Below are 25,745 nucleotides of genomic sequence, written 5' to 3'. Positions count from 1 at the left end.
TAGATTTAGAAAGATGAGTGTCTCAGGTTCCCAACGCCAAGTCCATAAGTCTAACTTGCATGAAGCTTTTTTCTTCTCGACACTACGCCTGAAATTTGTGTAGTGGCCACTACATGGCAAAGATGCTCTGTAGCTGGTAACAACCTACAGAGGTAAGGGGGTGCAACCAAATCATCAACATATTTATATATTCTTTCCTTATTCTAATGACAAATCTTAATCTCTCCATTCTTCAGTTAATTAGGCTTTTATATTGCTACTTCTGGGTTTTATTCTTCCTTATATTTGAATAATGCTTTACAGTTTACAAAGCACTTCCATCATATGATCTCATTCTATCCTTACAAATAAAAAATAAATTAGAAAACTCTGTGAGGAAAACAAGAGAGATATTATGATCTCCACTTTACTGATGATAAACTTGAAGACTGAAGTTGTAGAGTGACTTAAAATCAGAAACAGTCTTTTGGTAGTGGGTGCGTGCTCAGTCGCTAAGTCCTGTCTGACTCTTTGCATCCCTATGGACTGTAGCCTGCCAGGCTCCTCTGTCCATGGGATTTCCCAGGCAAGAATACTGGAGTGGGTTGCCATTTCTTTCTCCAGGGGATCTTCTGGGGATAAAAAAAGGCAAATATCCAGCATACCATCCAATACTCTCTCCACACCCCACTCACTGATGAATGCTAATTTTACTGGTAACTGGCAGGGGTGGGGAGGCGAGGGTGGCTTAAGTTTAAGGCCTTGGCCTAAACATAGTCCTTTAAGGATATGCCACTTATAATTCTCTTCTCTTGCCAACATTAATCGTTCTAGAAATGAAAAAGAAAATCTATCTGTGGCAGTATTTAGCTAATCTCAGAAAAACGTAAATGTCTCTGAATCTTCCAAAACTCCTTGCACTAGAAAATTGCTTTTTGTTCCTGGAGCTCTGTTTTATGTCAAAGTGGGAGCCTGATCTCCAACCCTGCTTGCCATGATCTCAGAAGCTGAAGTCTGAATGACTTCCTTCGGTCTGCAAGAAAAAAAAAATAGTGATGGAATTTCTCCACTAAGACAAAGGGTTTGGCTGGTTTGGGGACTTCCTGAGAACTACTGAGTGTGCCTAACCTTAGCAAATGTGGTTTTAAAAGAAAATTCTGCCAATTTATGCACAACACAGAACATATACCCCATACGTGTACACATATGAATGCATATACACACAGAATATATATAAATGTAATATATAATGTACGTAAATATTATATATATGTAATACAAACATAATCTCCTTTTGCTGGAGACTATTTAATGAGGCTGTATTTTATTTTTAATCCAAACATCCTAAAGCAGGGGTCCCCAACCTGTTAGGAGCCAGGCTGTACATCGGGAGGTGAACAATGGTGGGCAAGCAAGAGAAGCTTTGTTTGCTGCTCCCTATGGCTCGCATTACCACCTGAGCCTTCCCCTGCTCCCCAGTCTGTGTCTTCCACGAAACTTGCCCTTGGTACCAGAAAGGTCGGGAACCACTGTCCTAAAGTCCATTTAAACAGGAGAAAATTTATCTTTAATCACAGATATACTTTTTTTGTTTTGCTGTTTTCTTTTCTTTCCACACTGCAAGAGGCAAGACTAGGGCAGTAGAGGGGTGATTCTCCCACCCCCGGGGAACATCTGACAACTTCTGGAGACATTTTTGGTTGTCACCATGGGGGATGGGCACTCCTCGCATCTAGTGGGCAGAGGTCAGCAATGCTGTGAACAGTCCTCCAAGGAACAAGAGAGACCTCACCACAAAGAACCCTCTGCCCCCAGAGAGTTGAGACGTGCTCAAGTTGAGAAGCCTCGGTTTAGGGCAACCATTAAGGAGAACCTTCAGAAGGATGTCAGCACAGATGAACACATAACCGTATGAGGCCGTGAATCTCAACACAGAGCAAGCAAGTCCAGTGAGGGATCTGGAGTTCGAGGAAGGGATCCACTTCTCCAGCCCTCCTCTCTGAGGTTTCATGAACTGGAGCCCCAGTCAGTATCTTTATGCAGTTATTCATTTCATGATGATATGCCAATGTAAACACTGCCCAAATACCAGCCTAAACCATGTTTTCATGGGCAATGTGTACCTATTTAGCAGCCAGTAAATATCTTCACACTTCACTTTGGTGGTATGGAGAATCACTAAATTTTATTGAGTCTAATTTTAAGCTAATTCCCCCAACTGTTTTATGAAGTAAATACTATTATTATTCTTGTTTCACAGAGAAGGAGTGTAACATGGCTAGAGTGGAGAGCAGGCTTCGAAGCCAGGCCTGTCAGCTTTGAAACGCACATTGTACTGTAGCAGAAAAGTGGTCAGCCAAAGTTTTCTAGCAGGTACAGTGCTCTTTATTCTTACAAAATCACCACCGTCATCCTCATCACCATCCTCGTCCTCACCATCACCATGATCACCAGCATCTTCACCACCATCATCACCATGATCACCGTATCTCAAAAGCTGACCTCCACATATGGCCTGCTTAACGCTGACCTTAACTGTATTTCCTAAATTTCCCAGAAGCCTTTCTAGATATCCTTTTACCCTTAATCCTCTTCTGAGACCCTAGAATCACAACACTCTATGGCTTCATTATGTCTAACCTTACTTTGTTTGCTATGCTTTTATGTTTCCTTGTCTCCTCCTCCCAATGAGAAGGACCATTCCAGGAAGGTTTGGCCCAAGACCTGCTGGCAATGTGCCCATCACAAAGCTGGGGCAGTGGGCAGCAAGAAGGTTGTGCCCAGGCCCTCTACTTGAGCTGCTGTTTGTCAGCTCATACTTTTTCTGACAAACAAGAGGATTCATGATTTCAGCAAAATCTGCAAGTAAACTTTATCAAGGTAGACAGCCCAGCCCAAAGTGACATCATCTTTTCCTGTATAAACTGAGTCCATACACAGAATCCCAGGGGACCAATTACTGGCAGAATCCAGACTCACCTAAAGTATCATTCAGAACTGGTCGAAAAGCTTGCGATAGGAAAGTCCTTCCCAAATGGCAGAAACACTTATTTGGATAAAGCTTTTGATGAACTATTTCAGGAGGTATAAAATGGCTAGACAAATTTAGGAAAGCGACTAAGAAATTACTTGATATCAGTTATATCTTATTCAAAATATGGATTTGCTATTGGGCTAAGGCACATTAGTAAAGGGGAAACTTTAATAATTCAATAATTACTCAAGTAATTAATATACCACCCTTAGAAAAATTAACTACAATTATTCTGGAGGGGTTAATCTACAGAGATAGCAAAGACCCTGGGAAACAGATGGTGAGTACCTGCCTCCTGTGAAACCTCATCCATGGCAGGCTATACATCCTTACCCCCTACCTCCCCAGCTCAGTGTGGGGGAGAGCACAGCTCAGCACCCCAGGAAAGTGCGGGACAGCGCAGCTCAAGACCACAGGTGGATGCCAGCCAGTAAGTTGGTATCTGAAGTGAAACCTGTCTGCCATCCTTATTTTAAAGACTATCCAATCTGAATTCTTCATTTGCTTTTATGAAAACAACCGAGGCTGGGGGAGGTGAACTATCTCAGGAAGTCCCATCTGTCAGATCCACACTGGAGGAAGAGAATGGGGTCTCTGGCTTCAGTCAAGTGCACATCTCAGCTCAGGAACAATGAATATAAAATAAGCCTTAGAACTAATATGCGGAAGCCACAAACCCAATGGCACCACTCCTCACCCCTCCCCCATGCCACCCTGCAAAACATACGTACATAAAACAAAGAGACGTGTAACCTCTTTGAGACCCTCTGTCTGTTTCTCATTAGGGCTGCTGCATGTGATCTCTGTTTGGCCTTGGACATGGGGGACAGCACTTATTTTCACGGCTGTTTCACAGTATGATAAGTGAGAAAATAACGTTCTAAGGGGTCAAATGGTTCCAGGGAGGTCACCTCAAGGGTCAGGGCAGAGATGGGGCTGCCACTCAGAATTCCGCTGGCCCCAGGAGGCACTCACTGGTGGACCACACAGCCCTCCATGCCCCCTACTCGGTATAATCTGCTGAGTGTCTTTATGGGAACAATTTCTGCAGGTGCAATTTAGGCAGTAACTCTAAAAAGAATGTGACCCTTGGGGCATGATTGTCGAAGGATGACTTTGAAGTTGGTAGCTCTTCGTCTACATTTTCCATGCAGTATTTCCAAATAATTAGAGTAACTAAATTAACTAGCGACTCCGTGTAGAGAAAATAAGATCAAAATCTTCACTCATTCATTTGAGGTTTTATGTGCACACAAAACTAATTTCTGTCTCTTATCAGAGACCCTGATCACATCCTAAATTCAATTTTCTCTTAGGTAAAGATATACAATGCAACTTTAGCAAAGGGATCAAAATTAGCTGGAAAATATTTAAAATGCAAATTTGGGAACATGGTATTAATATGAAAATAATGTCTTCACCACATCGTAACTCTTCCTGGCGTTTCTACAGATGCATCAATTCTTTACAGATTAGATGTGCTTTCCTTTGTATCTACATCTCTATGATATTAAGAAGAAAGTCTTGCATTTTCATGCTGCTGATGTATAGAATTTGTGTTCCAATGGCAGCAAAGGTGATTATAGCTGTGCTCTTCTGATAAAGAAAACTTCAGCAAGCTTTTAAAGATCAAAATTAAAAAAAAAAAAGATCAAAATTTGCAGCATATGAAAGCATTTAAAATCCAAGTAGGTGGCTAATCATTGTACGAAACGGTGCATTTTTGACACCATGCTTAAAAGATACAAATGAAGGAGTGCAGTGACATACATGCCACCCAGATGAAGCTAGGGGGCTAATACAAACACCTCTCACACTCTCTGCTGTTCGATCTTACAGGCAGGAGACAGGAGCCCCCACAGTGTAACTGCCAAGGCTCTCCCTGCAGGATTATTCTGGGGGGATCAGCGTGGGGAATAAAACTGTTAAAAAATAATTTGATCTTTTTAAGACCTTTGAACAAATATTATATGTATTATTCTTTAAATGGAAAAGAACTGGTTGGAGGGGTGAAATAGAAGTTAAGGGAATGGTGGTGATAGAGCAAACAGGTGGGCATTAGTTCTGATGATTATATTGTCTTTATTCTTCTGGATTCCACCAGCGATATTTTCAAGCATAACTAGATGCCTGACAGTGGTGACTCATATCAAGGTACACATTCTTCGTCCTTCACATATATTCCCTTTCCTTCTTTTTAAAAAGCCTCTCAAAACATCAGTGGTACACACAACGCCATTCAGAAGCAAACAACCTGAGACTAACTTAGGCGGCAGGCAATGCATGTTGGATATTTTTCCATTGTTCAAGGGCCAAAGCTGGAACTGTCTTCCAGGACAGAATTAATATAAGGGGGAAATGGGTCTTGGGAAGTTTTGGAAGCCTCTCTCACTTCTTCGAGAACCCAGGCCAGCAGATAGAATTTGAGTCGTTTTACACAGTAAAAAAAAAAAAAAAAAAGAAAACAAACCAAACCAAAACAAAAACCACATGCTGTGAACCAATATTCTACAACGTTCAGAAACATGTAAGATTAATGTGTTTTGGAATATATAATGCACAACAGCAAAAAGAATTAATTCATCTGAGATTAAAGGGGAAGTGTGGACTTCTCAAACTATTTTGAGATGTTAGAATATGTGTCTTCACACGTCAAGGTAAGAGAAAATGCTGGCATCTTGGCAAATCATTAGTAAATTCTGTCTTAATCAAAAGTCCTCTAAATTAATTTTTGTACTCTATGTCCTTCTTCCTGTGTTCTTCCTATTTTAACTAAGAAGGGGACAAAGTATACCAAAAACCAGCTAACAAAAAAATAAGTCTATCTACTTAGCTTCTGGGCATAGAAGTAAATTTATGACAAATTTAATACTGGAGAGTCATGGAGCCCAATTATAATTATCTTGCTGAGAAGAGAAATTAATTAAACATCCCAGTGATAAAGACCTCACAGCAAACCTGGAATCAACACACCATGGGAGGAGAGGGGCTTGAAATAAAGGAGAAGGGAAGGCAAAGGCAATATTTAGCCCATCTGTTCAGACAGTAATGGACCGGGGTCATCTTTTCAAGAGAACGTGGAGTGCAGTACACTGAAAACGAGACGACCTGGTGGGCAAAGTCGGCTGAGTCCCTAATTCTCCTCTTCAGCTCTGTGATTTGCTAATGCGAAACACATGTCTCCCTTCCGCACCAAGTTCAAATGACTCTGGAATTCCAACCGTGCAGCTCAGCGACTGAACCAGAACAAGGGGAGAACTTGTCAGGATTTAAGAGCTTTCAGCAAAGCCCTTCAATTGCAGCCAGCACCCTATTCCACGGGAGGATATCAATTATAGATAGTGACTTGCTTTCGCAGGCAGTCGGGACTGTCAGACACTAGATAGACAACCATGAAGAATCATGAATCTTTCTATTAACTGTAAGAGGGGGAAAAAGAATGGGTCATGGCTATAAATAAGGCAGGGCATCAGAATGGTTTAACACCTTGCCTCTTGGTTGTCGGGAGCATGAAAATTCAACTAATTCACAAAATGTCCTCTCTCCAAGGAGAGTCGCAGGAAGGCACACAGTTCATACTTCCTTCTGCCCCTATAAAACTGGGTTCTGCCACTGGTTTTTGGTCTGACTGCCACCCAAGTAATTAGGTGGACTTGAACTACCTATTCATTCCATGGACAAAAAAATAATACACCAGGCCACTGCTGAAGCTATCAGATTCACCATGAGCAGGAAGGCACTTATTATGTCTGCCATGCGAAGGAAAATCAATTTGAACATACAAGTTTGGAATTTCCGCACACCAGATAACAAGTAAAAGGTATGGAATACATGGTATTAAACCAGCATCCTTATTTATGTTTTTGTAAGTTAAAAATGTTGATTTCACTTAGCTAAGTTTACTGAACTCCTACAATTAATCTCAGACGAAAACTAATATCACAAAGCAAGTGTATTGGGTAGTCTCCTAATCCTGACACAAATTCCTTCTTGCCGATTTGAGATTAAAAAATGTCACTGCGTGTGTCATTCATTCCCTAGTTGTTATAATAAAACAGACCCTGGTGGCCGTTTAGTTGATTGGTGGAGCAGCCTTGCCTTAAAACTACTCAGAACTCTCTGTTAAAGCATCTTTCCTACCTAAAACCTTGTGCCACTGAGGTTAGATAGAAGTATCTGTGATAGCCACTGTCTTTTAAAAACTTTCCTGTGACATAGAAGGCATGGAGAATATGCAGGTATCACAACAACCAAAAAATGTTACATTAAAACTGGCCTCTAATGAAGAATATGGTTCCTTTTAAATGTAGACTTAGAATACACTCCTATTGCCTTTCCCATTTGATAACAACTGGACCAAAGTCAGGGCAGTCCTTGGAAAAATGACTTGTCCACAGAAAAGGCACCGTGAGACTGAGTCCTGTCTCAGAAGGACATTTTAAAGGGCAAGCAGCACTGCCAACATATTGTTTATGACGACAGGTTTTGTACAAATAGTTCTTCCCAAGTACGCTGTCCACTCACTCTATCACTGAGGGTATTCTTGGCCTCTTCCCCTCTTCGGGATTATTTCCCCACATTAAAAGAAAAATTCCAAGCTTTTTTTTTCCTCTTTAGAGTTACAATGTCTGTGGTTTCTATTAAAACAGTCAGCAAGAATAAAAGGCCATTAAGTCAGGCTTGGCTTAAAAATAACACTTGCATCAAATTAAGTTCATGGAAAAATCTGGAAATATACCCTAATTAAAAACATTTGACTTCTTAGTTTCTTGCTGGCTTGGAGAAATCTAGAATTCTCTCGATCCTATTACAAGGAGACATAATTTAAAAAGAAATGGGGAGGAGGGGCTCGGATGTCATGTTCAACTCTCTCAAAATGTTCTGAATATGATGGACCTTAAAACCTGGCAAACCATGTATTTGACCCTATAATGTAACTGCTGATAGCTCAGCTGGTAAAGAATCCGCCTGCAATGCAGGAGACCCTGGTTCGATTCCTGGATCAGGAAGATCCTCTGCAGAAGGCACAGGCTAATCACTCCAGTATTCTTAGGCTTCCCTGGTGGCTCACATGGTAGAGAATCCGCCTGCAATGCAGGAGACCTGGGTTTGATCCCCAGGTTGGGAAGATTCCCCTGGAGAAGGAAAAGGCTACCCACTATAGTATTCTGGCCTGGAGAATTCCATGGACTGTATCATCCATGGCATCGCAAAGAGTCGGACACGACTGAACGACTTTCAATAATAATAATAATAATAATAATAATAATAATATTAATAATAATGTAACTGCAGCATGTGCTGCAGTTGGGCCAGGGTACAGAAGACACTCTTCAAAAGCCCAAGCAATTGACATACATACATCGCTATGTATTAAACAGATAACTCTTGAGAACCTACTGTTTAGCACAGGGAACTCTACACAGTGCTCTGTGCTGACCTAAATGGAAAGGAAATCCAAAAAAGATTCGTATATGTATTCGTATAGCTGATTCAGCAGAAACTGATGCAATACTGTAAAGCAACTATACTCAAAAAAAAAAAAAAAAAAGCCAGCGCACGCAGCATATGAAACATGGAGGTGTGTCAGGGATTGTATAATCTTAGTGTTTTAACGGGCTTCCCAAGTGGTGCAGTGGTAAAGAATCTACCTGCCAAAGCAGGAGATGCAAGGGACACGGATTCAATCCCTGAGTTTGGAAGATCCCCTGGAGTAGGAAATGGCAACCTACTCCAGTATTCTTGCCTGGAAAATTCCACGGACAGAGGGGCCTGGTGGGCTGTAGCCCAGAGTCACAAAGTCGGACACGACTGAGCTGAGCGACTGAACACAGTACAGCGCTCACAGCACAGTGTATAAATGGAGGAAAGCTATCAAGCGAAAGGAATCGTCTGAAAAATGAAAAGTGTAAAAGCGAAGAGAGTAGAAGTGGGTATGCGTATGGTGTGTCTGAGTGACAGGGGAAGGGAAAGGAGGGGATCCCAAAGAAAGCTACTCCATCAGATCTTCTGTCGTATTTAAAGCTTACAAAAGGGTTCACATGGCAAACCATCCTTAATGCCTTAATGCAGCCCTGTGCTTTGACATTATTTCATCCCTGATTATCTAAATACCCTTCCATCTCAGCTATTCCTGGTCCCATTTGCCAGGGAGACTCCACTGGTCTGAGAAAGTACCAAACAAAGATGAAGCACCAGCTGAGCAATCAGGGCTAATCGAGCATGCGTGTGTGGGTGTGTGTGTATATGTGTGTGTGTGTGTGTGTGTGTGTGTAATCAGGGCTAACTGAGTGTGTATGTATGTGTGTGCGTGTGAGGAATCAGGGCTAATCGAGTATGCTTGTGTGTGTATGTGTGGTGTTGGGTGTGTGGGTGTGGGTGTGAGTGTGGGTGAGGGTATGTGGGGTTGTGTGTGGGTGTGTGTGGGTGTGGGTATGTGTGGGTGTGGGTGTGTGTGTGTGTAATCAGGGCTGAGTATGTGTGTGTGTGTGTGAGGAATCAGGGCTAATTGAGTGTGTGTGTGTGTGTGGTGTTGGGTGTGTGTGTGGTGTTGGGTATGTGTGTGTGTGGGGTATGTGTGTGTGTGTAATCAGGGCTAACCGAGTGTGTGTGTGTGTGAGGAATCAGGGCTAATGGAGTATGCGTGTGTGTGTGTGTGTGTGTGGTGTTGGGTGTGTGTGGGTGTGGGTGTGTGCGTGTGTGTGTAATCAGGGCTAACTGAGTATGCGTGTGTGTGTGTGAGGAATCAGGGCTAATCGAGTATGCGTGTGTGTGTGTGTGTGGTGTTGGGTGTGTGGGTGTGTGTGGGTGTGTAATCAGGGCTGAGTGTGTGTGTGTGAGGAATCAGGGCTAATCGAGTATGTGTGTGTGTGTGTGGTGTTGGGTGTGTGGTGTGTGTGGGGTGTGTGTGTGTGTATGTGTGTGTGTGAGGAATCAGGGCTAATCGAGTATGTGTGTGTGTGTGTGTGTGTGTGGTGTTGGGTGTGTGGGTGTGTGTGGGTGTGTAATCAGGGCTGAGTGTGTGTATGTGTGTGTGTGTGAGGAATCAGGGCTAACCGAGTATGTGTGTGTGTGTGTGGTGTTGGGTGTGTGGTGTGTGTGGGGGGTGTGTGTGTGTGTGTGTGTGTAATCAGGGCTAACCGAGTGTGTGTGTGTGTGTGTGTGAGGAATCAGGGCTAATCGAGTATGCGTGTGTGTGTGTGTGTGTGTATGTGTGTGTGTGTGTGTGTAATCAGGGCTAACTGAGTATGTGTGTGTGTGAGTGAGGAATCAGGGCTAATGGAGTATGCGTGTGTGCGTGTGTGTGTGTGTGTGTGTCTGGTGTTGGGTGTGTGTGGGTGTGGGTGTGTGCGTGTGTGTGTAATCAGGGCTAACTGAGTATGCGTGTGTGTGTGTGTGAGGAATCAGGGCTAATCAAGTATGCGTGTGTGTGTGTGTGTGGTGTTGGGTGTGTGGGTGTGTGTGGGTGTGTAATCAGGGCTGAGTGTGTGTGTGTGTGTGTGTGTGTGAGGAATCAGGGCTAATCGAGTATGTGTGTGTGTATGTGGTGTTGGGTGTGTGGGTGTGTGTGGGTGTGTGTGTGTGTGTGTGTGTGTGTGTGGGTGTGTGTGGGGTTGTGTGTGGGTAGGTGTGTGTGTGTGTGTGTGTGTGTGTGTGTGTGTGTAATCAGGGCTAACTGAGTATGTGTGTGTGTGTGAGTGAGGAATCAGGGCTAATCGAGTATGCTTGTGTGTGTGTGTGTTGGGGTGGGGTGGGGGTGGGGTGCCCTGCATTTTCTGCAATAACAGGTAGGGGAGCGAGGCAGAGACTTCAGAATCTGGTGTGGGAAGAGAAGGTGAGGTTCTCAGTCTGACCATGTTGCAGTTTCCAAAACATACATCACTATACACATTTTAAAATACGTATCACTTTTTCTAATAACTATGGGGCCTGCAAGAATTAGCTTCAAGCCAAGAAACTGTGCTAATGGCTTATCCTGAACCATTACCCATTTCTCATAGAGAATGCTAACTGCTGTCTAAAATAATGGGAGAGTCCTGAGGTGGTGAGGGTTGGGGACAGTAAGGAAAAAAGAACTCCCCTACCTCTCTGATTTTTTTTTTTTTTTGTACTGCTACTGGGACTTGGTTGAAATCAAACTTGGTTAAAAGGTTAATAATAATTCATGTCCAGCTTACTATGACTCAATACCATCAAAGTCGCTAACTCAAAATAGTGTTTTCTGGCTTACAGGATCAGAGTCATTACACTGTATTGAAGACTTTATTGAATTTTACACTAAGCTTTAGCTGACTGAACAGGTCAAGCACCATGGCTCAGAGTTTTCTTTATTCTCAGAGAGTCATAAAGCCCTCTCCAGTTTGCCAGGCAACTAGCTAAGAAACCTGACTCAGCTCGGGGTCAGGGGAGCTGACCCCACAGGAAGGGTCACCTAGTTGTAAAGTCCCGCTCCCCAGCCCCCTTCACTCACGTGCACCAGCTGCTCCTGGGTGTCGAACTCTCGAGAACAGCCTTCCCAGTGGCAGTTTGTCTCGTAGATGACTTCAGGCTCCTGTTTGCTTTCATCTTTGTCCCCTTCCTCCTTCACCAGGGTTGTTCCTTCTGGCTGTTCCTGAAAGGCAGGGAAGGGAGAAACGAGGAGATAGAGGGGAACAAAAATCAGACACAATAGGAGGGCGGATAAGAAGAGAATGGAGAAACTTGATGTAGGCTTGTCTTCCTCTAGATGCAGTTTTTTTGGGGGAAATAAAATGGAGCCCAGGTCTAACAACTGTGTTTGTGAATTGAAGAAACCAGAGATGGAATCATTTTTGTGCTTTTTTTCTTTTTTTTTTTTTTTCAGATTTACCCAATACACCTTCAGAGGTCATTAACTTGTGATTAAAGACAATGATCCAAACCAGAATATTGGGGATGGTGAGGCCAAACTTTGCTATCCTGAGTACCAAGGTGGAAAAAAAAAACCCCAAAAACTAAGATGTTATCTCTTAAGAAAAGCAATCAAACTGGGTCATGTAGTCTTTACCCAAAAGACTGGCCTTTCTCTTTCAGTTAAACTCTTTTCAGCATATTAATTTGTTTATTCTCATAGTCTGGAATTCAGGGAAAGGGTTTACTGCTAATTCTAATTCTGTTCTTCCTGCCATTGGAGGTTCTGAGAAGCACTCAGATGTTTACAGGGATGATGTCTCCTTGGTTCAACTTCTGGTCTCCAAGGCTACACTCCCTGCCCAGGAGCCAGAGCATCTAAAACTTGGCAGCATAGTCTTTTCTAGGCTTCTAAGGCAGCTTTGCAGAAATGAAAAGACAAAGAATTTCCAGAATTCTGGGAGATGATTAGGTGTGTAAATTCAGGATCTGACCTGCAGTTAGATGGCAAAAGCTGTATACAAGTGTTAAGTTATAATTAGCAAAATGTAAGAGCAAACCCATGACACCCACTCATTCCATCCTTCAAGTGCTCCCTGAAAAGGAAATGTGGGTTTAAGTTTGGGCTAAAACAGCCTGACAATTTCAGGGTCCAGACTCTGTGCACATTCGGACTCTTGTCGTACCCTTATCTCAGGCATTGAATTAATATTCATTGAGCTCCGTATTGGGCACAGGGAACCTGAAAGATAGGGTGATGGGCATAATCTAAATATTTTTGAAGCTGAGGCTCAGGATCTCAGTAACAGCAGAGACTAAACTGAAACTTAAACTTGTACTTTCAGGACTTTGGGTAAAGAGCCAGAATTGAAGTAACCTTAGATTAGGTTAGCTGTGGCGGGATCCCTCCTGGCTCTGTAGGGTCTCCTGGCCAGTGGGAAGTGGCAAAATAAGAACAAGAAAGAACATGATCATTGTGGAGAATATCCTTGGTCTGCCCTGCTCAGGCTGAGAGCTAGGCACTCGTAATTCAGGCCCAAGATCAGAGCCAAGGCCTGAAGTGTGTTCACATCCCTGATCAACAACAAATGCATCCAACCACTTACTCTATGAACTCAAGTATCTACCTCACAGAGCTGCGTGCATTTTTGTGTGTTTGCTTCTGAGCTGGAGAAACAGAGTCAAACTCCAGACCTGGCCATCTGTCAAATGCGTGTATACTGCCAAGGCCAAGAACACACCAGACAAACCAAAGCTGTGAAAGACGCCAAGCTAGATGGGGCCTGAGCCAGACATCTCCCTCACCTGCTGGCCCCGTGGCCCTGGGCTGGGGAGGTCTTCATCTGGTTTGATCTTGGAGCGTTTGTTGTGCACCAGGTCCCCTGTACTGCTCACTGCAGACTCACTCGTGGGCTTGTTCTGCAGGTCACATTGGCAGGAACAGAGACAAAAATTAGATTCTGATCAACGAGCAGGACCACAGCCAAAACACACCACTCGAGACTAGCAGGCTTCTTTGGCACTAGAATGATGACAGATATGGCTCCTATTTCCAGGTAGCAGAGTTCAGAAATTGTGTTCACAGCTAGGATAATGAACTTATTTACAAACAGAAATTGCATTACAGAGGTAGAAAACAATCTGATGGTTACCAAGGGGACGGGGGTAGAGGGATAAATTGGGAGATTGGGATTGACATATAGACACTACTGTATATAAAATGGGCTTCCCAGGTTGCGATGTAAAGAAGCTGACTACCGATGCAGGAAACATAAGAGACACGGGTTCGATCCTTGGGTCAGGAAGATCCCCTGGAGGAGGGCACAGCAAACTACTCCAGTATGCTTGCCTGGAGAATCTCATGGACAGAGGAGCCTGGAGGGTTACAACCCATAGGGTTGCAAAGAGTTGGAACAAGTGAAACGACTTAGCATGCTCGCATGCATATATAAAATAGAACTAATAAGGGCCTACTGTATAGCACTGGGAACTCTACCCAGTACTCTGCAATGACTTATATGGGAAAAGAATCTAAAAGATATATGTAAATGGATTCACTTTGTTGTACACCTGAAACATTGTAAATAACTGTACTGAAATAAAAATTGAAAAAAAAACCCAACAAACTCAGGATATTCATGAGGCATTCATGAGGCGTCACCTTGTTTTTAATCATGAGTACCAACTCCTGGTGGCTTTTCAAAGCTAGTGGAAAACAGCTGGAATCCTGGGTTTAAACGAACTCCAACAGTCCAGAACACAGGGACTGCAGGACAGTGACCCATTCATGGGCTATATGTTTCTTTTATTTATTAAAATTAAAAAAAATTATTTATTTTATTCATTTTTAACTGAACTATAATTGCTTTACAGAATTTTGTAAATTTCTGTCAAACATCAACAAGAATCAGCCATAGGTGCACCCATGTCCACGCCCTCTCGAACCTCACTCCTATCTCCCTCCCCACCCCACTCTTCTAGACTGTCACAGAGTCCCTGTTTGAGTTCCCTGAGTCATACAGCAAGTTCCCATTGGTGATCTATTTTACATATGGTTTTGTAAGTTTCTGTATTACTCTATCCATGGGATGTATGTTTATTGAATGGACAACAGACCACACAGGGTCCGAGGGAAGCCAGACCAAGTAGCTTTTCCACCAAGGATAAGATGACTAGTGGAAGAAGCTCTTGTTTCTTGAGGAGCACATACATGGCACAGTCACCAAATCTGAAGACAGAGGGCCCTGGGTTGGGTGGACAGGCTGCGGTGTGGAAGCTGTGAGAATACTATGGCCTGTGCGCATCCAAGGCTGATGTGGCCCCATGACTTTCCTCTATGGTTCCCAAGACAAACCAGGTCATCAAGATGTCTGTCTCACCTGTGAGGACTCGGAAGGGCCGGAGCTGACCTGGACGGGGTTCAGAACTGTAGGGATCCCGGGAATAGGCCTCTGGGTCGGGAAAGTTGGGGCGGGGTGGATGAGCGGAGGGCTGTGTCCAAAGGCTGAGCCTAAGCTCTGTTGTCGGCTTAGGATCTGCTGATGCATGTGGAGGGACACGGGCGCCGAAGGGTAGGTGAAGCTCAGGGCAGGGCTGCAGGTGGGAAATAGAGGGAAAACCATCATTCGCGTGGGATGCAGAGTCCAGCTCACCTCTATATTTAGTTTGTCCTCCCCAGGTTGCATCAGGGCTGCGTGTTCAAATTAAAAAGTAGAAACTATGATTGACCAACATCTCAAAACTTCCTAGAGAAAGGTGATGACTTAGAGGGGACATACATGGGCATGTGCACAGATACGCAGACCTAAGATTCTGCACAAGTGAAGCAAAAGGTATCAGCTCAATACCAGCTATTTATTGCAATAACAAACTTTATATAACAAAGAGAATGGGTGACTACATGCTTTATAGGACTTTTATCGGCTCCTCATCCTGTAAGTCCCCACGCAGGGAGCAATTCTTTTCATCTCGGCTCACCCTGCACACTTTCATATGTCTCCAGATCTTATTACAAGAGGAAAGAAAATCAATTGGTTAAATGTGTTTTGAACACCATGCTTGTCATATCACTCATTTGTTTGTAAAGATGGAAAGCTTGGTTCATCTAGAATGCCACCTAAAGAATTTCCATCAGTGCCGTCTGGTTACAGAAGCTGATGGATTAACCTCTCCCAGCTGAAATCGGTGATCAATGAGCTTCGATGGAGCAATATTCCAATGGGAAAGCATCGCTCCCTCTTCCAGCTAAAGAGCACTCAATGTCTATTAACTTCCATTATACATGCTAATGCCTGTCACCACTTCATTAGGCCCAAGCATTTCCCAGGTTACCGGAAGTTCTGAGGAAGCCCCACTATGACCTAAAGATTTCTGGACTAGCAGGCACTGCCAGATTGTTTTCTGCACCAGCATAGTTTAGGAATCCAGTCCTCTTAAGAGAATGAAGTGCTCTTGAGGAATTTGCCAACGACTTAAAAAAAAGCATGAAACACTGTAATTGCATTTGTGAAAATTTCTTCCTTAAAAAAAAAAAAAAACTCAGTGGGAAAATATATACATACATAGATCTTTCTCCATCCTACTGTGTAAGATCCAAAAAGAATCAAGGTTTCTTGCAAAGTCAAAGGTAGAATTCATGAAAATTTTCCAATCTGGTGGGTTAATTACTATTGCTGTTAAGAGCATTAACTGAGAATATAATAATTACAATAACAAAATTCAAACCATTTCAACAACTTTAAGTAATAATGCTGAAGATATACTCACTTCATTAATGTGACTCCACATTTTGCCCATTTGACTACAATCCATAAAAGGCAATTTCAATGGGATTACATTACTATTATTCTTACAGAGAACCTTGCATTACAATAGCTCGCCCATTTAAGACTGAATATCATTAAGAATACCCTAGGAGAATTTCACAGGGCTTGGAAGAACCCTCCTTTCATTCTGTATTGTGTTTCTTTAATAAAGGAGAGCAGAAACCTGGTGAAAACAGTCATTGTTCACAGTAAGTTAGGCAGAAATCAGTAATAATATTTCGCTTTTGCAGCGCTATAGTTTCTGCCAGTATTTCCAAAAGCAACCATGAATGATTACAGCAAGACTTAGCGAAGGTAGCTGTGCGGATGATTGATAGGGCATTAATCAAAAGATGCATATCTGCCTCAGAATTTGTTCACAAGCTTTCTTCTAATAGCTGATTTCATGTTCACTGAGCTCTATGCCAGTTTGTCCAATTTATTTTTCGGTGTACAAGCCATTCATCAAAAAACACAATGATTTAACCCTCCCTTCCCCCTCTTTCTTTTGGTGAATGGGTATTCCTCAGTGTAACTACCTCATTCTGTTCATTAAAAAAAACAAAGAAAAACTAAAAGATCCCATTGCCTATATAGTTACAATGTGATATGGACTCTGCCCAAAACTCCATGCACCTCTTCTGAGTTTCAAGAGCCTGAATGATCAGGTAGGCTTAGTAAGGGGGCTCCTTGGGTCATGTACACCTCAATATTGGAGAGCTCAAAAAGTTAGGACCCAATTAATAATCAAGACTGTTAGAGGTAGTCTTTCCTGCCTTTCACAAGGCAGGAAATGCCCTCAGTTGTGTATATAACGCAATTTTCAACTGCTAATAGCCTGATAGGATAGGTCCATTTTAAAAAAGCTGTAGAAGAAAAAGGCAGGGCCAGCATTGGTGCTGCAGCGCCCTGTCCCCAGGTACGATGTCTTTGACCTCAGCAGATGTACGAAGGACTGCAAGATCGTTCAACCCATATGGGTTTTTTCCCTTCTGGGGCTGCATTTTCACTGTTCAAACCAAGGGACAGGAATAAACACTGGCCAAAATCCATGTCAACTCTTAGATTCCAAGGGATATAAGAAAATACAGAAGGGGACGACGAATTTTATTTTTTTTGAAATTTTAAATTTATTTTATCTTTTGGTGGTACCTAGAGGCATGTACGGAGAAGGTGATGGCACCCCACTCCAGTACTCTTGCCTGGAAAATCCCATGGATGGAGGAGCCTGGTAGGCTGCAGTCCATGGGGTCACTACAAATTGGACACGACTAAGCAACTTCACGTTCACTTTTCACTTTCATGCATTGGAGAAGGAAATGGCAACCCACTCCGGTGTTCTTGCCTGGAGAATCCCAGGTACGGGGGAGCCTGGTGGGCTGCCGTCTCTGGGGTCGCACAGAGTCAGACACGACTGAAGCGACTTAGCAGCAGCAACAGCCAAATGTTAGGTTTGGGGGAGCTGGGCCCTGGCCTGTCTTGTTCTTCACTAACCCCTGGTGCCCGGAACACTGCCAGGAACAGGGCAGCCCCTCAAGATGAGTTGATGAGTGACAGAACCACTCTCTCAAGGTATGAGTTGCCGTTGCAACACATCACCACAAGTTTAGTTGTTTAAAAACAAAATATACTTGCTGTCTTGAGAAATACAAGATGCAATCAAGATTGCTGGAAGAAATATCAACCACCTCAGATACGCAGATGATACCACACTAACGGCAGGAAGTGAAGAGGAACTAAAGAGCCTCTTGATGGGGGTGAAAGAGGAGAGTGAAAAAGCTGGCTTAACATTCAACACTGAAAAAACTAAGATCATGGCAACTGGTCCCATCACTTCATGGCAAATAAATGGGGAAAAAGGGAGTCACAGATTTTCTTTTGTTGGGCTCCAAAATAACTGTGGACAGTGACTGCAGCCATGAAATTAAAAGACACTTGCTCCTTGGAAGGAGAGCTATGACAAACTTAGACAGGACATTAAAAAGCAGAGACATCACTTTGCCAACAAAGGTCTGTATAGTCCAAGTCATGGTTTTTTCAGTAGTCATGTATGGATGTGAGAGTTGGACCATACGGAAGGCTGAGCACCAAAGAATTGATGCTTTTGAATTGTGGTGCAGAGAAGACTCTTGAAAGTGCCTTGGACTGCAAGGAGATCAAACCAGTCAATCCTAAAAGAAATCAACCCTGAATATTCATTGGAAGGACTGATGCTGAAGCTGAAGCTCCAATACTTTGGTCACATGATGTGAAGAGCCAACTCACTGGAAAGGATCCTAATGTTGGGACTAAAAAGCCTCTTGATGAAAGTGAAAGAGGAGAGTGAAAAAGTTGGCTTAAAGCTCTACATTCAGAAAACAAAGATCATGGCATCTGGTCCCATCATTTCATGGGAAATAGATGGGGAAACAGTGGAAGCAGTGTCAGACTTTATTTTGGGGGGCTACAAAATCACAGAAGATGGTGACTGCAGCCATGAAATTAAAAGATGCTTACTCCTCGGAGGGAAAGTTATGACCAACCTAGATAGCATATTCAAAAGCAGAGACATTACTTTGCCAACAAAGGTCCGTCTAGTCAAGGCTATGGTTTTTCCAATGGTCATGTATGGATGTGAGAGTTGGACTGTGAAGAAAGCTGAGTGCCAAAGAATTGATGCTTTTGAACTGTGGTGTTGGAGAAGACTCTTGAGAGTCCCTTGGACTGCAAGGAGATCCAACTAGTCCATTCTAAAGGAGATCAGCCCTGGGTGTTCTTTGGAAGGAATGATGCTAAAGCTGAAACTCCAGTACTTTGGCCACCTCTTCACATGCAAAGAGTTGACTCATTGGAAAAGACTCTGATGCTGGGAGGGATTGTGGGCAGGAGGAGAAGGGGACGACAGAGGATGAGATGGCTGGATGGCATCACCGACTCGATGGATGTGAGTTTGAGTGAACTCCGGGAGATAGTGATGGACAGGGAGGCCTGGCGTGCTGCGATTCATGGGGTCGCAAAGAGTCGGACACGACTGAGCGACTGAAATGAACTGAATGCTGGGAAAGACTGAAGGAAAAAGGAGAAAAGAGCGGCAGAAGACGTGATGATCAGGTAGCATTACCGACTCAATGGATATTAATCTAAGCAAACTCTGGGAGACAGTGAAAGATGGGGGAGCTTGGCGTGCTGCAGTCCATGGGGTCACAAAGAGTCAGTCAGACACGACTTAGGGACCAAACAACAACGCTGCCCTCTTATAGCTCCAGAGGTCAGAATCCTCAAATGGGGAGGCAGTACTGCATTCCTCTGGAGTCTCTGGGCACCTGGCCTCTTCCTGCTTCTAGAGATTGCCTGCATCCTCAGCTCGTGGCCCCACTTCACTCCAACCTCCTGTGACTCCCTCTAACTCTGACACCATCCCACCTCTCTCTTACAAGGACCGCTGTGGTTATATTGGGCCACCTACATGGTACGGAATCATCTCCTCTTCCTAAAATGTTTAACTGAATCACAGCCACATAATTCCTTTTGCTGTGTAAGATAATACACTTACAGATTCCAGGGAGTAAGATGTGGCATTTATGGGGGGGCATTATTCTGCCCATCCCCCTCAGAACAGTCACTTCAAAAAAAAGCAATTTGACAACATTTATCAAACAGTGCAAAGCTAGTAACTAGATCTGTGTGTCTCTGCGGAACTTCAGTAGCCGAGGACAAGCTGCTGATTACAGAGGTTGAAATTGTCTTTGAAAAGTAAAGTTCAGTGGTAAAACAATCTGTCTGCAATGCAGGAGATGCCCAGGAAACCCAGGTTAGATTTATAGGTTGGGAGGATCCCCTGGAAGAAGAAATGGCAACCCACTCCAGTATTCTTGAAAATCCCACAGACAGAGTATCTTAGCAGGCTACAGTTCATGGGGTCGCAGAAGAGGTGGACACAACTTACCGACTAAATAATGACAACAAATTCTATTTTTAGAAACCCTGAAAATAAATCTTCCTAAACAGTTCATACTTTGTTCCATAATTTCCTAGAAATATGAAGTACTGACATTGTTGAAATGTTTTATACATTGCTCTGTCTTATTTCAAGAAGGACAGAGTCCTTGGTCCACCTGAGCTATATGACCCCAAAGCCTTTACATTTCTGCTCACCCTGCTCTTTCCAATGGATCACTTGAAGAGCAATTAAGTTTATGTTCTGAATTTTAAATTTTCTTCACTCAACATTTGGTAAGAGTAATTTAAAAATTTATAATATCATTCACTTCTTTTCTAAATGACTACATGAAAGATGGGATAATTAAAAGCATGCAAACATTTTTATAAGAATGTGACTTACAACTGTTAATTTATACTCAGTCAATAAAATCTGTAGAAAGTGTTAGACGGCCTAGATCCTCCCAATGAATGCTCTAACATAGTCACAGTCCTTCTGAGATAACAACCCAAAAGTAAGCGCTATGGAGGAAAAGAAAGTGTCAAGGTCATAAAGTCTGAGGAGTACAGCCCCAGGATCCCCTGGAATTGTTAGTGTGCATTTCAAAAGTCCCACCCCAGGTATGGTTTGTGGCAATATTTGCAGGAGCTTCCAGAGAGACACTCTGAGAAACACTTTTCTAGGACAACAATTAGAATATTTTGTAATAACCGTTTTGGGATAAAGAATCTGAAAACAAATGAATATATATATATATATATGCATAACTGAATCACTATACTGCACACCTGTAACTAACACACATTATACATCAACTATACTCCAGCAAAATTTTTAAAAAATTAGAAAAGGAAAAAAAAGTTAGAATAAACTAATTAATGTTAATTTGCCCTGTAGTTTTCTGAAGATAAGGAATTGAGAAAAATGTGAATTTTTGATACCTTATCATAGTGTGTGTGGTGTCTTCATCCACCAAACATAATTTCTACCCATTAAAACTGGTTCTGGAAGACCTTGTTTTATATAATACCTGAGAGGAAGCATGCATGCCACTGTAGGCAGTGACTCGAGGACAGAATTCTAAATCATGATAACTACTGACTCAGTTTCCCTTTAAGTCTTTGCTCTGAGCTGAGCTAAAAGTTCAGTTCTTTTAACTGAACTAAAAGAACTAACCAACTGAGCTAAAAGTTTTAACTCTGCTCTGAATTAAAAGCGATCAGCAATTATTGTCTCAGTGGGAACCACTATTTTCCAAAAATTTAACATTAAAATTCCTAAAGTCTGAATCGTTAAGAAAGTTTGGATGCATTTATTCTCCATCACAAATCAGAAGTAATGTTTTGTCAATATTCTTCCACAAAGTGGGGTCCAATTTTGCAAACTGGATCTTCTCTTAATATCACAGTAAATAGCCCAGAAATCTCTCCCTTATCTGGAACTCTTCTGCCTCAGAGTTTCAACAGCTGTGGCCAATCTGGTTGAAATCTGGGGTGTAAGTAGAAAGAAAGGATGTTAAGCAACTAAAATATATATTAATGTATATAAATGAATAACTGAATCAGTTTGCTATACAATAGTAATTAACACAACACTATAAATCAACTCGGAGAAGGCAATGGCACCCCACTCCAGTACTCTTGCCTGGAAAATCCCATGGATGGAGGAGCATGGTAGGCTGCGGTCCATTGCGTTGCGAAGAGTCAGACATGACTGAGCGCCTTCATTTTCACTTTTCACTTTCATGCACTGGAGAAGGAAATAGCAACCCACTCCAGTGTTCTTGCCTTAAGAATCCCAGGGACGGGGGAGCCTGGTGGGCTGCTGTCTATGGGGTCACACAGAGTCGGACACGACTGAAGCGACTTAGCAGCATAAATCAACTATACTTCAATTTAAAAATTTTTTAATAAATACCATAAAATCCATTCCCTTATTCACTAATTCAATAAGTTTTAGCTGAGTACTTTTTACAGACCCCCTTTTATATAGCCAAAGAATAAAATAATTACTTGTAACTGGAAAGTTACATATTAATTATAATTGATATATATATAACTTTGAAATCCAAACACATGCTTGACTTTCACAAAAAATATTTTTCTTTTCACACCAAGGAAGCGATGTGAGTCAACATTTGTACAGAACTCCTCTGATCTATCTGTAAATTGATAATAAATTATAGAAATAACATATAAGTGGGAGACACTAAAAGTTCATATTGTAGAAGATCATTTGTTAAGATGTATCCAACCCTACTATACATACAAGTATTTCAAAGTCATTAATATTCAAGTCAAATATATTAAAACTGGTTAAAATAGTATGCAAGTTTAGGACTGACATGTACATATTGCTATATTTAAAACAAATAACCAACAAGGACCTACTATAAAACAAATAAGTAAATAAATAATTTTTAAAATTATAATAATAAAATAGCATATGAGACAAATCCATAATGTATTTTAGAAACACTTCAAGAATTCTACATATAGTGGAGGATGAAAAAATTAAGATCATGGCATCCAGTCCCATCACTTCAGGGCAAATAGATGGGGAAACAATGGAAACAGTGACAGACTTTATTTTGGGGGGCTCCAAAATCACTGCAGATGGTGACTGCAGCCATGAAATTAAAAGGTACTTGCTCCTTGGAAGAAAAGCTATGACCAACCTAGACAGCATATTAAAAAGCAAAGGCATTATTTGCTGACAAAGGTCTGTCTAGTCAGAGCTATGGTTTTTCCAGTAGTCATGTTTGGATGTGAGAGTTGGACTATAAAGAAAGCTGAGTGCCAAAGAATTGATGCTTTTGAACTGTGGTGTTGGAGAAGACTCTTAAGAGGCCCTTGGACTGCAAGGAGATCAAATCTGTCAATCCTGAAGGAAATCAGTCCTGAATATTCATTGGAAGGACTGATGTTGAAGCTGAAGCTCCAATAATTTGGCCACCTGATACGAAGAACTGACTAATTGAAAAAGACCCTGATGCTGGGAAAGACTGAAGATGGGAGGAGAAGGGGACGACAGAGGGTGAGGCAGTTGGATAGCATCACCAACTCTATGGACATTTGAGCAGGCTCCAGGAGTTGGTGATGGACAGGGAAGTCTGGCATGCTGCAGTCCACGGGGTTGCAAAGAGCCAGATAAAACTGAGTGACTGAACTGAACTGAAGAGGATAGGGATGGGCTGGATAAATTAATAATAGTACAATGAACAAAGCTGAGTGGCTCAGATGGTAAAGAATCTGCCTGCAATGCAGGAAACTCAGGTTCGATCTCTGGGTCGGAACAATCCCTGGAGAAGGGAATGGCAACTCACGCCAGTATTCTTGTCTGGAGAATTCCATGGGCAGAGGAGCCTGGTGGGCTACAGTCCATGAGGTCACAAAGAGTTGGACACAACTGAGTGATTAACACACATTAGGGGACGAGTTCTGCTGTAGTCTTTTATACTAGTAGAGTAAATAGAGCTGATCACAATATTTAAAAGACCTGTTTCTAAGTAAAAGTGAATTTTAAAAACTTGGAATTATAAGAAAGATGGCAAGAGGTCGGATCACCCAGCCATGTCATGCTTACAGGTCAAAGTTTCTATCTTACTGTTTAATGACTTGAGTCCACATGGCATCTACCCATTCCCTAAAAAAAATACATAGGTTTTCCTTAGAGCTGCATGGAACATCTCCTTCCATTGAGTCTCCATACCACAGGTCCTCTGTGTTAATGTGGGATCAGGGTGTAGGGTGTTGCCCAGGACAGAGTGATTAATACTCCACGCATTTTATCTACACTGGCTTCAACAGAAAGGCTCATCATCAGTTTCCAGGTTCATCTCTAGAAGCCCTCCCTGACCTGGAGAACTCAGCATGGAGCCGGGCTGCCCTGAGGTTGATGTGAGAACCACTGCGGAATCCTGACGCCGGTGGTCACAGGAGAGCCCGAGTCACAGAGGCACCCTCTCTTGCCCAAAGTGAGGAGGAATGATGAATATGTGGCAACTATTCGCAAAGAGTCAGACACGACTGAGCGACTGAACTGAACTGAACTGATAGATTCTTAGGAAATATTTTTAAAGTAAAATCAATGCTAGCAACCTATACACACATTTTTTTTCTACTGCCCTATTTGGTCAGTTCTGTTCAGATATGAAATTTTAAACGATACTTAGAAGAAACTCATGTGATGCTTTTATAATGCATTTCTTCAGGTTGGGCACTGGGATTAAGAAACTTCATGCTGTAGTCTAAACGTCCATTGACAGAGGAATGGATAAAGATGTGGTATATATACACAATGGAATATTCCTCAGCCATAAGAGAATGAAATAATGCCATTTGCGGCAACATAGATGGACCTAGAGACGATCGTGGTAAGTGAAGTAAGACAGAGAAAGACAAATATCATATGATATCTTTTAAATGTGGAATCTAAAAACACACAAATGAACTTATTTACAAAAAGAAACAGACTCATAGACATGGAAAACAAAGTTATGGTTACCAAAGGGGAAAGCAGGGCTGGAAGGAATAAATTAGAAGGCTTGGGATTAATATATGCACACTACTCAGACTGGTTCCAAATAGGAAAAGGAGTATGTCAAGGCTGTATATTGTCACCCTGCTTGTTTAACTTCTATGCAGAGTACATAATGAGAAACGCTGGACTGGAAGAAACACAAGCTGGAATCAAGACTGCTGGGAGAAATATCAATAACCTCAGATACGCAGATGACACCACCCTTATGGCAGAAAGTGAAGAGGAACTAAAATGCCTCTTGATGAAAGTGAAAGAGGAGAGTGAAAAAGTTGGCTTAAAACTCACCATTCAGAAAACGAAGATCATGGCATCCGGTCCCATCACTTCATGGGAAATAGATGGAGAAATAGTGGAAACAGTGGCAGACTTTTATTTTTCTGGGCTCCAAAATCACTGCAGATGGTGATTGCAGCCATGAAATTAAAAGTCGCTTACTCCTTGGAAGAAAAGTTATGACTAACCTAGATAGTATATTCAAAAGCAGAGACATTACTTTGCCAACTAAGGTCCGTCTAGTCAAGGCTATGGTTTTTCCTGTGGTCATGTATGGATGTGAGAGTTGGACTGTGAAGAAGGCTGAGTGCTGAAGAATTGATGCTTTTGAACTGTGGTGTTGGAGAAGACTCTTGAGAGTCCCTTGGACTGCAAGGAGATCCAACCAGTCCTTTCTGAAGGAGATCAACCCTGGGATTTCTTTGGAAGGAATGATGCTAAAGCTGAAACTCCCGTACTTTGGCCACCTCATGAGAAGAGCTGACTCATTGGAAAAGACTTTGATGCTGGGAGGGATTGGGGGCAGGAGGAGAAGGGGACGACAGAGGATGAGATGGCTGGATGGCATCACTGACTTGATGGACGTGAGTCTGAGTGAACTCCGGGAGTTGGTGATGGACAGGGAGGCCTGGCGTGCTGCGATTCATGGGGTCGCAAAGAGTTGGACACGACTGAGCGACTGAACTGAACTGAACTGAACTATATATAAAATGGATAAACAGCAAGTACTTAATATGTAGCACAGTGACCTATACTCAATATCTTATAATAATCCATAATGGAATAATATCTGAAAAAGAATACATATGCACACGTGCACGCACAC

General features: G+C 42.4%; 1 protein-coding gene across 1 annotated transcript in view; it reads right to left on the bottom strand.

Moving 5' to 3' along the window:
* Positions 1-25,745, bottom strand: part of GLI3 (GLI family zinc finger 3) — a 314,174-nt gene that overhangs the window by 64,279 nt on the left and 224,150 nt on the right. Inside the window, exons 8-10 of the mRNA XM_060415080.1 lie at positions 14,761-14,974; positions 13,187-13,300; positions 11,484-11,624 (exon numbers count right to left, since the gene is read on the bottom strand). Of these exons, the coding sequence (XP_060271063.1) occupies positions 11,484-11,624; positions 13,187-13,300; positions 14,761-14,974 (469 nt within the window). The remainder of the gene's footprint in view (positions 1-11,483; positions 11,625-13,186; positions 13,301-14,760; positions 14,975-25,745) is intronic.

The sequence above is a fragment of the Ovis aries genome, chromosome 4 (assembly GCF_016772045.2).
Source record: "Ovis aries strain OAR_USU_Benz2616 breed Rambouillet chromosome 4, ARS-UI_Ramb_v3.0, whole genome shotgun sequence".
NCBI classification, from domain to species: Eukaryota; Metazoa; Chordata; class Mammalia; order Artiodactyla; family Bovidae; genus Ovis; species Ovis aries.
Note: the sequence above shows the minus strand (reverse complement) of the source record. Positions and strands in the feature narration are given on the sequence as shown.